Source organism: Oncorhynchus clarkii, chromosome 26, assembly GCF_045791955.1.
Source record: "Oncorhynchus clarkii lewisi isolate Uvic-CL-2024 chromosome 26, UVic_Ocla_1.0, whole genome shotgun sequence".
Lineage (NCBI taxonomy): Eukaryota > Metazoa > Chordata > Actinopteri > Salmoniformes > Salmonidae > Oncorhynchus > Oncorhynchus clarkii.
The window spans coordinates 20,321,026-20,337,120 of record NC_092172.1 but is presented as its reverse complement, the minus strand read 5'-3'; the positions used below and the strand labels follow the sequence as shown (position 1 = coordinate 20,337,120).

Genomic DNA, 16,095 nt, shown 5'->3' with positions numbered 1-16,095 from the left:
CAGCTACACTACCTCTTTTGCCAATTGGCCTGGACCCTTTGTCGACACGGAGCCCCGCCGATCCATCACGACTGGTCCACCGACGTAATTCCGTCCGATGTGCCCTCAACCCGGCCTTTGCCGAATGTCGGTGTAGACGCTTCTGCTAGCCCCGGCCTGCTAACTTTATGAACGCCGTGTCTCCCGCTTGCAGTAACGATTACCTAACGGCGTCCCTGTTTCATCTATTGCTGTTCACTGGACCCTGTGATCACTTGGCTACATAGCTGATGCCTGCTGGACTGTTCATTAATCACGGTACTCCATTTAGTTTATTTTGTTTGTTTGTCGGCCCCAGCCTCAAACTCAGGCTCTGTGTGTAGTTAACTGACACTCTCTGCCCATTCATCGCCTTTTACCTGTTGTGGTTGTCTTAGCTGATTAGCTGTTGTCTTATTGTCTTAGCTAGCTCTCCCAATCAACACCTGTGATTGCTTTATGCCTCACTTTATGTCTTTCTCTAATGTCCATATGTCTTGCAAACTGTTGTTTAGGGTAGTTATCATTGTTTTATTTGACTACGGAGCCCCTAGTCCCACTCAACATGCCTCAGATAGCTCTTTTGCCCCACCTCCCACACATGCAATGACCTCACCTAGCATAACTAGTGCCTCCAGAGATGCAACCTCTATCGTCACTCAATCCCTAGGTTTACCTCCACTGTACCCGCACCCTACCCCTGTCTGTACATTATGCCCTGAATCTATCCTGCCACGCCCAGGAATCTTCTCCTTTTATTCTCTGTCCCCAACGCACTAGACGACCAGTTTTGATAGCCTTCAGCCGTACCCTCATCCTATTCCTCCTCTGTTCCTCGGGTGATGTAGAGGTTAACGCAGGCCCTGTGTCCCCCCCAGGCGCTTTCATTTGTTGACTTCTGTAACCGTAAACGCCTTGGTTTCATGCATGTTAACATCCAGAAGCCTCCTTGTTTGTTTTTCTCACTGCTTTTGCACACTCCGCCAACCCTGATGTCCTTGCCATGTCTGAATCCTGGCTTAGGAAGGCCACCAAAAATTCTAAGATTTCCATCCCCAATTACAACATTTTCCGTCAAGATAGAACTGCCAAAGGGGGAGGAGTTGTAATCTACTGCAGAGATAGCCTGCAAAGTTCTGTCATACTTTCCAGGTCTATGCCCAAATAGTTTGAGCTTCTAATTTTAAAAATTAATCTCTCCAGAAATGTCTCTCACTGTTGCCACCTGTTATAGAACCCCCTCAGCTCCCAGCTGTGCCCTGGACACCATATGTGAATTGATCCCCCCCCCCATCCATCTTCAGAGTTCGTTCTGTTAGGTGACCTAAACTGGGATATGCTTATCACCCTGGCCTCCATACAATCTAAACTAGATGCCCTCAATCTCACATAAATTAGGAACCCACCAGGTACAACCCTAAATCCGTAAACATGGGCACCCTCATAGGTATTATCCTGACCAACTTGCCCTCCAAATACACCTCTGCTGTTTTCAATCAGGATCTTAGCGATCACAGCCTCATTGCCTGCATCCGTTATGGGTCTGCGGTCAAACGACCACCCTTCCTCACTGTCAATCGCTCCCTAAAACACTTCAGAGAGCAGGCCTTTCTAATTGACCTGGAAGGGTATCCTGGAAGGATATTGACCTCATCCCGCCAGTAGAGGATGCCTGGTTGTTCTTTTAAAATTAATTTCCTCACCATCTTCAATAAGCATGTCCCTTTCAAAATGTATAACTAAGAACAGATATAGCCCTTCCCTCAACCAGCACAAAAATATCCTGTGGTGTACTGCATTAGCATCGAATAGTCCCTGCGAAATGCAACTTTTCAGGGAAGTCAGGAACTGATACACACAGTCAGTTAGGAAAGCAAAGGCTAGCTTTTTCAAACAGAAATTTGCATCCTGTAGTTCTAACTTCAAAATGTTTTGGGACACTGTGAAGTCCATGGAGAATAAGAGCACCACCCCCAGCTGCCCACTGCACTGAGGCTAGGAAACACTGTCACCACCGACAAATCCACGATAATCGAGAATTTCAATAATCATTTCTCTACGGCTGGCCATGCTTTCCTCCTGGCTACCCCAACCCCGGCCAACAGCTACTTGCCCAAGTCTCCCCATTTCTCCTTCAACCAAATCCAGAGAGCAGATGTTCTGAAAGAGCTGCAAAAAAAAAAAAATCTGGACCCTCTCTTTCTAAATTTATCAGCCGCCATTGTTGCAACCCCTATTACTAGTCTGTTCAACCTCTCTTTTGTATCATCCTGAGATTCTTAAAGATTTGTAAAGCTGCCGTGGTCATCTCTTCAAAGGGGGTGACACTCTAGACCCAAACTGTTGCAGACCTATATCCATCCTGCCCTGCCTTTCTAAAGTCTTCAAAAGCCAAGTTAACAAACAGATCACTGACCATTTCGAATACCACCGTACCTTCTCTGCTGTGCAATCCGGTTTCCAAGCTGGTCACCGGAGCACCTCAGTCTCGCTCAAGGTACTAAACAATATCATAACCGCCATCGATAAAAGACAGTACTGTGCAGCCATCTTCATTGACCTGGCCAAGGCTTTCGACTCTGTCAATCACTGTATTCTTATCGGCAGACTCAACAGCCTTGGTTTCTCAAATGACTGCCTCGCCCCGGTTCACCAACTACTTCATTAGAGTTCAGTGTGTCAAATTGGAGGGCTTGTTGTACGGACGTCTGGCAGTCTCTATGGGGGTACCACAGGGTTCAATTCTCGGGCCGACTCTTTTCTCTGTATACATCAATGATGTCGCTCTTGCTGCGGATGATTCCTTGATTCACCTCTACACAGACGATACCATTCTGTATACATCTGGCCCTACTTTGGACACTGTGTTGACAAACCTCCAAACAAGCTTCAATGCCATGCAACACTCCTTCCGTGGCCTCCAACTGCTCTTAAATGCTAGTAAAACTAAATGCATGCTCTTCAACCGATCGCTGCCCACCCGACTAGCATCACTACTCTGGACAGTTCTGACTTAGAATATGTGGACAACTACAAATACCTAGGTGTCTGGTTAGACTGTAAACTCTCCCTCCAGACTCATATTAAGCATCTCCAATCCAAAATTACATCTAGAATCGGCTTCCTATTTCGCAACAAAGCCTCCTCCACTCACGCTGCCAAACATACCCTCCTAAAACTGACTATCCTACCGATCTTCGACTTCAGCGATGTAATTTACAAAATAGACTCCAACACACTACTCAGCAAATTGGAAGCAGTCTATCACAGTGCCATCCCTTTTGTCACCAAAGCCTCATATACCACCCACCACTGTGACCTGAATGCTCTCGTCGGCTGGCCATTGCTACATATTCATCGCCAGACCCACTGGCTCCAAATCATCTATAAGTCTTTGCTAGGTAAAGCTCTGCCTTATCTCAGCTCACTGGTCACCTTAACAACACCCACGCGCTCCAGCAGGTATATCTCACTGGTCCTCCCCAAAGCCAACACCTTCTTTGGCTGCCTTTCCTTACAGTTCTCTGCTGCCAATGACGAATGAATCGCAAACATTTCTGAAGTTGGAGAATTATATCTCCCTCACAAACTTTAAGCATCAGCTATTTGAGCAGCTTACCGATCGCTGTACACAGCCTATCTGTAAATAGCCCATCCAACTACCTACCTCATCCCCATATTGTTTTTTTTTTATTTTGCTCTTTTGCACAAGTATTTCTACTTGCACATCATCATCTGCACATCTATCACTCCAGTGTTTAATTTGCTAAATTGTAATTACTTCGCTACTATGGCCTATTTATTGCCTTACCACCTTACTTGCACACACTGTATATATATATATCTCTATTGTGTTATTGACTGTACATTTGTTTATCCCATGTGTAACTCTGTGTTGTTTTTGTCACACTTCTTTGCTTTATCTTGGCCAGGTCGCAGTTGTAATTGAGAACTTGTTTTCAACTGGCCATACAAGCTAGAACCGCCACTGCAATTATGCATGTAATGCTTTTATTATTAAGGTGCATTTCTATGGTGAAAGTTGTCTTCCCCAGTCTTGAAACTCACACGCTTCGTATGTATGCCAGTTAGACTCTACACCCTTTGTAAAGCGGATTAATGTGCTTAATTTTAAGACGTTATTTGGCCACAAACCTTATCAAAACATATAGGCCAATGGGCTAGGCTACATGAGGTGTGCGACTCCAATTTGTGTTAATTGCTATATTGTAATTACATCGCCACCATGGCCTATTTTTATTTCCTTAACTTACCTCATTTGCACTCACTGTATATAGACTTTTTGTTTTCTTTTGTTCTACTGTATTATTGACTATGTTTTGTTTATTCCATGTGTAACTGTGTTGTTGAATTGCTAAGCTTTCTTGGCCAGGTCGCAGTTGCAAATGAGAACTTGTTCTCAACTAGCCTACTTGGTTAAATAATAATAATAAAAATGTTGATAAAGTCACAAAAAAAGGCATGCGCTGCTTCTTGACTTAAGCTGGGCTTCAAGTGATAATATATTCACAAGTGTCACCTATCAGATTATTCTTGATTTAATTTTGTCTTTTCAAATACTAAATAATATATGTGACATTTAATTTAGAATAGACCATTATTGAAAAAATACATCAATGCACTTAAATAGTGAAGGTAGGACGCTTTTCCTGTGGTTCATTTTCATGCCAGCTTTGTAGGCTATACTCATGTTGTAAAGAGAAGCAATGTGCTTAATATTAGGAAAGTTGAGAAATAAATATAGTAGGCTAGCCTATAGAAAGCTGATGGTATCCTCCTATTTTTAATAGAGGCCATCACTCTGTTTTCTCACGCAATTGCATAGCCTAGAGAACATGAGCTCATGGGCTCTCATGAAGTGTTTGATTAGATGTTCAAATACATTTGCATTTGCATTGATGTCAGAGTGATTAGAGGGACAATAGAGTGCTGAGTACCAGGCAGTTAGCACGTCTGGTAGGCTACTAATGACCACCAGCAGCATCAGAGCTTGGAGAAGCCTAATTACCGTGACTAAACGGTCACCTGTAATTTGACTGCCGTCATGACTCGTGACCACCGGTGTGGCGGTAATACGGTCACCATAACAGCCCTAAAATACATTTATTTAATTAGTAGGCTGAAGCATATATACCTTTAATAATATTTCCCCTAATGTTGTGTGATGTGCATTTTAGCCTCCTTTTTCTCCCTCTGTTGTTGCTTCATTCCTTTTTTCAAGAGGTAAATTAAATACGTTTCATTGTTTTTATCTTCATCATTGTAATGACATGCTTGAATAATGTAGGGCTAGAATAAGATCCAGATGGCTTTCACTTTTCTTCACTAAGACTGAATGGTTATGGGTCTGAACAAATAACTGCTTTAGCCTACCGCCATCGCCCGCTCTCTCTTCTTTTAGTTCTATTGGCTGCTGTATTTAACGTTCAGCAAACAAGAGCTTGCATCCCTCTTCGAATATAAGAAATGCAACAGCAACGAACATGTCTGGCAAGCTTTTTCTGGGACTACAAGAGCTAAGGAGCGTTTTTTATTAAGGAGAGGGGTCAGCGGAGCGCAGGTACATATTGCGCAAAAGACAGAGGCTATAAGTTAGAAGCTTATGCATAACCCATCATTCATTAGCTACATATAAAGCTAGTACTGCATCGGATTTATTTCCTGAAAGTCAAAAGTTTGGACACCTACTCATTCAAGGGTTTTTCTTTATTTTTACTATTTTCTACATTGTAGAATAATAGTGAAGACATCAAAACTATGAAATAACACAGATGGAATTATGTAGTAACCAAAAAAGTGTTTTAAAAAAAGGTATATTTTAGATTCATCAAAGTAGCCACCCTTTGCCTTGATTTTGGCAGTCTCGCAACCGGCTTCACCTGGAATGCTTTTCCACAAGCCTTGAAGGAGTTCCCACATATGCTGAGCACTTGTTGCCTACTTTTCCTTCACTCTGCTGTCCAACTCATCCCAAACCATCTCAATTGGGTTGAGGTCGGGTGATTGTGGAGGCCAGGTCATCTGATGCAGAACTCCCTCACTCTCCTTGGTCAAATAGCCCTTACACAGCCTGGAGGTGTGTTGGGTCATTGTCCTGTTAAAAAACAAATGATAGTCCCACTAAGCACAAACCAGATGGCATGGCATATCGCTGCAGAATGCTGTGGTAGCCATGCTGGTTAAGTATGCCTTGAATTCTAAATAAATTACAGACAGTGTTACCATCAAAGCACCATCACACATGTCGAGATCATCCGTTTACCTATTCTGCATCTCGCAAAGACATGGCGGTTGGAACCAAAAATCTCAATCTGACAAAAGGACAGATTTCCACCGGTCTAATGTCCATTGCTCGTATTTTTTTCTCTCTTCTTATTATTGTTGTCCTTTTTAGTAGGGGTTTCTTTGCAGCAATTTGACCATGAAGGCCTGATTCACACCGTCTCCTCTGAACAGTTGATGTTGAGATGTCTCTGTTGCTTGAACTCTTGTGAAGCATTTATTTGGGCTTCAATCTGAGGTTCAGTTAACTCTAATGAACTTATCCTCTGCAGCAGAGGTAACTCTGGGTCTTCCTTTCCTGTGGTGGTCCTCATTAGAGCCAGTTTCATCATAGCGCTTGATGGTTTTTGCGACTGCACTTGAAGAAACTGTCAAAGTTCTTGAAATGTTCCGTATTGACTGATCTTCATGTCTTAAAGTAATGGACTGTCAAGTCTCTCTGCTTATTTGATCTGTTCTTACCATAATATGGGCTTGGTCTTTTACCAAATAGGGCTAACTTCTGTATACCACCACTACCTTGTCACAACACAACTGATATTGCCTCAAACGCATTAAGAAGGATAAAAATTCCACAAATGTACTTTGGCACACCTGTTAATTGAAATGCATTCCAGGTGACTACCTCATGAAGCCTGGTGAGTCAATGCCAAAAGTGTGCAAAGCTGTCATCAAGGCAAAGGGTGACTATTTTGAAGAATCTCATATAAAATATATTTTGATTTATTTAACTTTTTTTGGTTTCTACATGATTCCGTGTGTTATTTCATAGTTTTGATGTCTTCACTATTATTTTACAATGTAGAAAATAGTAAAAAATAAAGAAAAAACATGGAATGAATGTGTATGTATGTGTATTTAAAAAATATACATTGTCTATCTATTTTAAATGCAATTTGAATGTAATTGATGGAGAGAGAGAGAGAGAGACTGTGAGAGCAACAATATTCAAGTGATAGGCTGTTTTAAAACCCTGCAGCTGAAATAAATAAAATAATCATTACATAAATTTGGTCACCCCTGAAAGCCAGATGGAGATGTATAAATTAGATGCGTATTCAGTCCTTATATTAGTCTACCATAGGAAATACAGCACATGCAGGGCCTACCTGTCACGAGAAACAGTTACCATGACGAGATGATTGGTCGTGCAGATGTATAAATCTGGCTTCTCTACGGCCTTCTATTTGACATCACTTATAATGTAACAGTTCCATTTCACTGCATGCTGTTCATATAAATCATTTATTATAATTTACCGGTTTCTCACCGTTATTTACTCCAGGAAAAGGGAGTTGGTTTGGGCGGTAAATCTCAGTAACCCAATACCCGCTATTCAACCCTAGTCTTTAGTCATACTCATAACCTTTGTGCCATGCACCACTATTAGAGCTCCTATAAATGAGAGCTAGCTACTTCCCTGGCACCTATGACCTGCACCATCTGTTGAGTTTGTTCTGTGTCCACTGTCCACATGAATTACTGCTCATTACATTAGTATTGTAGCACGCTGTGTAGCGCAGTAAGGATAACTACCAGGGTGGAATGTCCTACCCTGCTTTTCATACCTGGACAGAAACACCCTGTCTGCCAGTCAGTCAGAGACAGACACTAGTGTTAAAGACATGCTTCGTAACTTTGGCGACTAACAAGTATTTTTTTAAACCTCCGCAAGCAGAGCATAACTCAGTCAGTCTGTCAGTCACTTGTCTTCTCAGAGGAAAAGGAGGAGAGAGATGATGATGATGATGATGATGATAATGAGGAGGGTAGTTGGAGGTTGAGGATGAGGTGAGGAGGGGATGTTGTTGTTGGGTTGGGGGGCCTCTGACCCCCCCCCCCCCCCCTGTCGCAACCAACTGGTCTGCAGGCAGCAGGAAGGAAGCCTTGCTGTGACATCCTGCTGTGCCTCGGTCACCAGGTCTATTATAGTCCCTCTCTGTCACAATCCCTAGGCTGGGAAAACAGGGCTAACGGTCGTCCTGCTGGTTTCATCACGTTCCCCGCTTTTAGAGACCAGGCCAGGGACTGACATGGCTAGGGGCCCTAGGGGCTAGGACTTTGTGTAACTCTGTTTTTGTCACACTGCTTTGCTTTATCTTGGCCAGGTCGTAGTTGTAAATGAGAACTTGTTTTCAACTGGCCTACCTGGTTAACTAAAGGTGAAATAAATAAATGTCTGTGAGCTCCTGATGAGTCCGAGTGTGTCAAATGATTGTGGTAGGATGCGGACCTGACCCTCACTTCGTGATGTTTTATTAAACACTCAAGAACCAAGAATTATAATTAGAATCAGGTGCTTTATATTCAGTTACCAGATATCACAAAACTAAAGCACCACAGAGTCTTTGTTTGGATACAACCATACAGTTTGCCACTGTCCTTCATTTGTGATTTTAATATGGGTGGTTCGAGCCCTGAATGCTGATTTGGCTGACAGCTGTGGTATATCAGACCGTATACCACGTGTATGACAAAACATGTATTTGTACTGTTCTAATTACATTGGTAACCAGTTTATAATAGCATTAAGGCACCTTGGGGGTTGTGATATATGGCCAATATACCACGACTAAGGGCTGTGTCCAGGCACTCTGCGATGTGTTATGCCTAAGAACAGACGTTAGCCGTGGTATATTGGCCATATATCACACCTCCTCGGTTAAATATACACTGAGTATACCAACCCCCCCCCCCCCCCCCCCCCCATTGCAGTTTTTGACACTGGTACAGTTCTTGATACAGGTGGACTTGGCACCTACTACCATACCCCTTTCGAAGGCACTATTTGTTTCTTTCCCATTCACCCTCTGAATGGCACACATACACAATCCGTGTCTCAAGGCGTAATAATTTTTCTTTAGCCTGTCTCCGCCCCTTCATTTACACTGATTGAATTGGATTCAATCAAGTGACATCAATAAGTGATCATAGCTTTCACCTGAATTCACCTGGTCAGTCTGTCATGGAAAGAGCAGGTGTTCTTAATGTTTTGTATACTCAGTGTAAGATCCTAATTATTTTTGTTTTGATTTGGAGTTCAGCCTGTCAAAACACAAAATACTCGGAACCTAATACATTTCTGCACATTTAACAAGATAGCCGGAAACTGCTGGACCAGAAATAATTAGAAAAGTGCTGAGGAGACATCTTTCAGCAAGAGTTTGGCTCCAAGTGAGGAGGGAACGTGCAATCCATCTATTTTAGCCCCTGGCTGTTGAGTTGGTTGGGTAACCAAGCAGCCTTTGCTGTTATAGGACAATACTCCCCACCATATGACTCTCCTATTGCGCAATGCTTCACTACTATTTCCCAATAGTGTTTGAAGTGGTAGTCATCCACCAACACCAAAAAACAGTTTAGGGTAGACAGAAAGGAGAATGTTAATTGGGGTATATGCTGTATTGATCTACATTACAGTTTAGGGTAGACAGGAAGGAGAATGTTAGTTGGGGTATATGCTGTATTGATCTACATTACAGTTTAGGGTAGACAGAAAGGAGAATGTTAATTGGGGTATATGCTGTATTAATCTACATTACAGTTTAGGGTAGACAGAAAGGAGAATGTTAGTTGGGGTATATGCTGTATTGATCTACATTACAGTTTAGGGTAGACAGAAAGGAGAATGTTAATTGGGGTATATGCTGTATTAATCTACATTACAGTTTAGGGTAGACAGAAAGGAGAATGTTAGTTGGGGTATATGCTGTATTGATCTACATTACAGTTTAGGGTAGACAGGAAGGAGAATGTTAGTTGGGGTATATGCTGTATTGATCTACATTAGTTTAGGGTAGACAGGAAGGAGAATGTTAGTTGGGGTATATGCTGTATTGATCTACATTACAGTTTAGGGTAGACAGGAAGGAGAATGTTAATTGGGGTATATGCTGTATTGATCTACATGAAAAGATGATCTCTAAAGATTGAATGATAGTGGTTGTAAAGTCTTGGAGGGGACGCAGTATAGGAGTCCCCTATACTCTCATTACCTCAGTCCTACAAAGGTGCTTGAATTGACAAACCAATGGGTTGTATGAGAGAGATTATGACTTTCTTGGATGACAGTGGAAGTTGAATAGAAAATACTTCTAGGTTCTCCTAGTAGTGTCCAGTGGAGAGTGCTACTAAACAAGACAACTGTATAGGAGAGATCACTTCCACCACCATCTCGAGAGTAAGCTACCCATCCCTTCCCCCTCCATAACATCGTTATGTGTCTTTTCCTACTAGCACTGACTTTGTTGATCAATACTTTGAGGGAAAATGTACTTGATACAATTGTTATGATGTTGTCTCACCAACAGTAGCTATCTCAAGATGAATGCACGAATGTAAGTCGTTCTAGAATAGAGCATCTGCTAAATTACTAAACTATAAAATATGCCCTGGGACTTCCCAGTGATGTGATGATTGGACACAGATACATGGTTACTTGGGTATAGGACAGGTACAGTGGGGCAAAAAAGAATTTAGTCAGCCACCAATACTTATTTTCCACCATAATTTGCAAATACATTCATTAAAAATCCTACAATGTGATTTTCTGGATTTTTTTTCTCATTTTGTCTGTCATAGTTGATGTGTACCTATGATGAAAATTACAGGTCTCTCTCATCTTAAGTGTGAGAACTTGCACAATTGGTGGCTGACTAAATACTTTTTTGCCCCACTTTATCTATCTGGACATCATGACTAAGATGAAACAGGTTGAAGGAACTTGTGCTGTGCAGAGATGGGGTCCAGATGACTTTTACACCTTAGTTTCACTTCTTCCTGTTCTTTCTCATATCCCATAAAATGTGACCTGAAATCTATTTATATAGTTATAGATCTGGTCTCACCTAGGGCTGTGACGGTCGTGACATTTTGTCAGCCGGTGATTGTCAAGTAACCGTTAATTAACTGACCGTCTGTGGGCTACACTAGATTATTTAGCAGACAAGATTTGCTTAGAATTCTGTGGCATTGTTTTACATTATTGTATAGTATTTACCTTTTATTTAACTAGGCAAGTCAGTTAAGAACAAATTCTTATTTTCAATGACGGCCTAGGAACAGTGGATTAACTGTTTAGTATGAAGAATACAATTCAACATAGCTGAATAAAATAGAAAGGATATTTTCTCCAAACATTTTAAAGGAGTGTGCATAAGAAAGAAACAGGTACTCCTAAATACTTAACTTCGAGTTATTTATGTAACTTTGGTTATGATACAAACATTGGGTTATCTATTCTGATGTTTAGTACATTCTAAGGCTGCATGATGCAACTCTAATGATGATTTGAAGAAAGTTGCATGAAAGGCATAACTTCTGCTTTGTTTTTTTGCACAAGCTGTACACTTCACCAGTCTCTCATTCACAATTTGACAAGCACTTGATAATGCATAGAATTTTCCGGTGGCATCCCCTTTGTGTGGCTGTAATGCCAAAAATCTATGTGTTTTGCGGTAAGTGACCATTGTGCCCTTGGGCTGAATGTAATAATTATAATTCACTTCTCCCGAAAATTTTGCTTAAAATGTTTATTAACTATAAGGATATTTCTTCACATTATAAGCGCAGCAATGTGCACACCGGAGTAGGCTAAAAACGCAAATCTTCCATTAGCAGGAAAACACCATTCTCAAAAGTGACCGCAAATGCGATTATGAATGTAATGCTTTTATTATAGAAGTGAATTTTTATGGTGAAAAATGATTTTCCCCAAACTTGAAACTCACGCGCTTCCAGTTAGGTTCTACACCCCTTGTAAAACGGATTCATGTGCTTAATTTTACGAAGTTATTTGGCCACTTCAGTTGTGATACAAACCTTATCAAAACATATAGGCCTATGGGCTAGGCTACATGAGGTGTGCAACTATGATTTGGAAAAAGTCCCCCAAAAAAGGCATGCGCTGTAACCTTGCCTTAATCTGGGCATCATTCACAAGTAATAAGCTAATATTGTCACCCATCAGACTATTCTTGATTTAATCTTGTCTTTACATATACTAAATAATATATGTGGGAAATTTTTATTTATCATACCCCTGTCTCGAAACAGGGACCGGGGGAAAAAATACATGTCATCTATGCACTTAAATAGTGAATGGAGGATGCTTTTACCCGTTGTTTATTTCCATGCCAGCCAGGTAGGCTATACTCCTGTTGTAAATATAATACATTTGCTTAGTATTAGGAAAGTTGAGAAATAAAGATAGTTAGCCTAGCCTATAGAAAGCTGATGTGATCCTCCTCTTTCTAATAGAGGCCATCACTGTTTTCTCATGCAATTGCATAGCCTATAGAAATGTTGCACAACATGAGCTCATGGGCTCTCATTAAGTGTTTGATTTAGATGTTTTACATATGCATTGATGTCAGAGTGATTAGAGGGACAATAGTGTGCTGAGTTCCAGGCAGTTCGCAAGTTAGGTAGGCTACTAATGACCATTGGCAGCATCAGAGCTTGGAGAAGCCTAATTACTGTGACTAAATGGTCATGACTCATGACCACCAGTGTGGTGGTAATATGGTCATCTTAACAGCCCTAGTCTCACCTATGACAAGACAATCCACATCCTGATATGATCAGTGATACACTTTTTAGACTACACTGTTTATTCTGTACTTGTACCTATAAGGCCATGTGGTTTTGTCTTTGCAGGTCACAGCATTTCAAAGAGAGCATCAGGTTCATCCACGAATGTCGTCTAAATGGAGGGGCCTGTCTGGTGCACTGGTACGTACACCACCTAACCATAAACCACCAACTTTCTGTTGACCGTACCTGACCCCTCATGACTATGCTCTCCATGTCCCTGTCCCATAATGCAGTCTGGCCGGTGTGTCCCGTAGTACTACCATGGTGGTGGCCTACCTGATGACCGTCACCACCTACAGCTGGGAGGAGTGTCTGTCGGCTGTCAAGGCCGTGCGTTCCTTCGTAGGCCCGAACTATGGCTTCCAACAGCAACTACAGGAGTACCAGATGAACCAAGTCACAGAGGTAGGTACACACACATTGAAACTAGAGGTCGACCAATTAATCGGAATGGCCGATTTAATTAGGGCCGATTTCAAGTTTTCATAACAATCGGAAATCTGTATTTTTGGGCGTCGATTTGCCAATTTTTCTTTTTTGTTATATTTTTTCTACCTTTTATTTTACTAGGCAAGTCAGTTAAGAACACATTCTTATTTTCAATGACGGCCTAGGAACGGTGGGTTAACTGCCTTGTTCAGGGGCAGAACGACAGATTTTCACCTTGTCAGCTCGGGGGATCCAATCTTGCAACCTTACAGTTAACTAGTCCAACGCAATAACGACCTGCCTCTCTCTCGTTGCACTCCACAAGGAGACTGCCTGTTACACGAATGCAGTAAGCCAAGGTAAGTTGCTAGCTAGCATTAAACTTATCTTATAAAAAACAATCAATCAATCAATCATAATCACTAGTTAACTACACATGGTTGATGATATTACTAGATATTATCTAGTGTGTTCTGCGTTGCATATAATCTGACTGAGCATACAAGTATACAAGTATCTGACTGAGCGGTGGTAGGCAGAAGCAGGCGCGTAAACATTCTTTCAAACAGCACTTTAGTGTGTTTTGCCAGCAGCTCTTCATTGTGCGTCAAGCATTGCGCTGTTTATGACTTCAAGCCTATCAACTCCCGAGATGAGGCTGGTGTAACCGAAGTGAAATGGCTAGCTAGTTAGCAGAACGGTTCCGTATTTCACTGAAAGAATAAATGTTTTGTTTTCGAAATGGTAGTTTCCGGATTTGACCATATTAATGACCAAAGGCTTGTATTTTTGTGTTTATTATATTATAATTAAGTATATTATTTGATAGAGCAGTGACTGAGCAGTGGTAGGCAGCACTAGGCTCATAAGCATTCATTCAAACAGCAGCTCTTAGCAATGCTGGGATGCATAGTGCTGTTTATGACTTCAAGCCTATCAACTCCTGAGATTAGGCTGGCAATACTAAAGTACCTATTAGAACATCCAATAGTCAAAGGTATATGAAATACAAATGGAATAGAGAGAAATAGTCCTATAATTCCTATAATAACTATAACTAAAAACTTCTTACCTGGGAATATTGAAGACTCATGTTAAATGGAACCACCATATGTTCTCATGTTCTGAGCAAGGAACTGAAACGTTAGCTTTCTTACATAGCACATATTGCACTTTTACTTTCTTCTCCAACACTTTGTTTTTGCATTATTTAAACCAAATTGAACATGTTTCATTATTTACTTGAGGCTAAATTGATTTTATTGATGTATTATATTAAGTTAAAATAAGTGTTAATTCAGTATTGTTGTAATTGTCATTATTACAAATAAATAAAAAAAAATGTCAGATTAATTGGTATTTTTGGTCCTCCAATAATCGATATCGGTATCGGCGTTGAAAAATCGTAATCGGTCGACCTCTAATTGAAACACAATATACATACACACACCCTGTATAGATAAAATAATGATGTCCCCTAACAACAAAAATATACTCGCTGTGCCCTTGAGCAAGGCCCTTAATGCTCCAGTGGTGCTGTACAATGGTGACCCTGGATGTGACCCCACTCCCTGCGGGTGTCTCAGGGGGAGTTGGGATATGCAACAAGTAACAGGACAAACATAAGCAAGCCCAAATTATTATTATTATTCTACAGCTTCCCACAATTCAATGTGGGCAGAAAAACAGCCTGTAACACAGCTCAGGTGTAATATTTAGACTTGCATAGTTCAGGCCTATCAACGGTAAACAATTTCAGTGAGTAAGAAGAATGCCGGTTAAGGCCCACCTTTTCTCTAACACCCACTCGGAAGCCAAACTGTTAGCTTACTCCCACTCATAGTACAGAGTCACAGGAATGTGTCATCATTCAGCTGCTATCAGTTAATGTGGCAGCTGTTTTTGACAAGGCCTATCCTGCACTGTCAGGTTCATTCTTTTGGTTTACTTTCACTTCTGTAGATGGAGGTGGGTCTCTGACAGTAAACCTGGAGCCCATCCTTCCTGGTTGCCTGTCTCAACTTTATATGACCTACCAGGGATCTTCCTAAACTCATCATACTGGGAGATGATCTCTGTGATGACTGATGGCTTGTCTGGACTTGCTGTTATGCCTGAGGTGGGTTATGAACCCTTGATGTATCTAGGCAAACAGAAGACAACTAACCTCGATGTATTGAGGCCAACGGAAGACTATTAGATGCTGTGTAAACTACTACTATGTGATTTTTGTCTGGTCCACCAGAAATACATAAGTTATTTAATTAGAAGTACCACCATTGTGTATATTAACCGTGACTTCAACCTCCTTCACTCTCATGTCACTAGACCTACACTAAAGTGTTTGCTGGTTTCAAAGTGAGTATCTGTGTTGTCAGTCAGACCCATCTGCATATTATTCACACAAGATGTAGTGGGGTGAGAAAATGACTTTCCTGTTGTGGGACAGCTATTTCCACACACATCAGACTTCAAACCTGTGAAATGATGTGTGACATGTACATGCACAGACACACACACACGTTTTATAGAACATGCTGCAAAGAGAGCTGTGTATGGAGGTTGCTGAGAAGGGCTTTGTCTCTCTAGCTGATGACATGCACCCAGCCAGTGGTACTCAGTACGTGTGTGTTGTATACAGAAGGGGAACTGGAGGGGCTTGCTGAAATTGCATTAGCCTGGTACTAACCATCACGTGACTGTAATTACTGTCAGAGGCTTGCAAAATGTCTTCACAGAAGAAAAAAATGG

The 16,095-nt window shown here is 41.4% G+C and overlaps 1 protein-coding gene across 3 annotated transcripts in view; it reads left to right on the top strand.

Annotated features, from left to right (window-relative positions):
• LOC139384387 (interferon regulatory factor 8-like) overlaps positions 1 to 16,095 on the top strand; it is a 56,821-nt gene that overhangs the window by 10,106 nt on the left and 30,620 nt on the right. For all 3 annotated transcript variants that reach the window (XR_011628852.1, XM_071129135.1, XM_071129134.1), the window contains exons 5-6: positions 12,979 to 13,053; positions 13,149 to 13,320. Coding sequence is in view for 2 of the 3 variants with exons in the window: in XM_071129135.1 (XP_070985236.1) it covers positions 12,979 to 13,053; positions 13,149 to 13,320 (247 nt within the window). In the remaining variant the exon portion in view is untranslated. The remainder of the gene's footprint in view (positions 1 to 12,978; positions 13,054 to 13,148; positions 13,321 to 16,095) is intronic.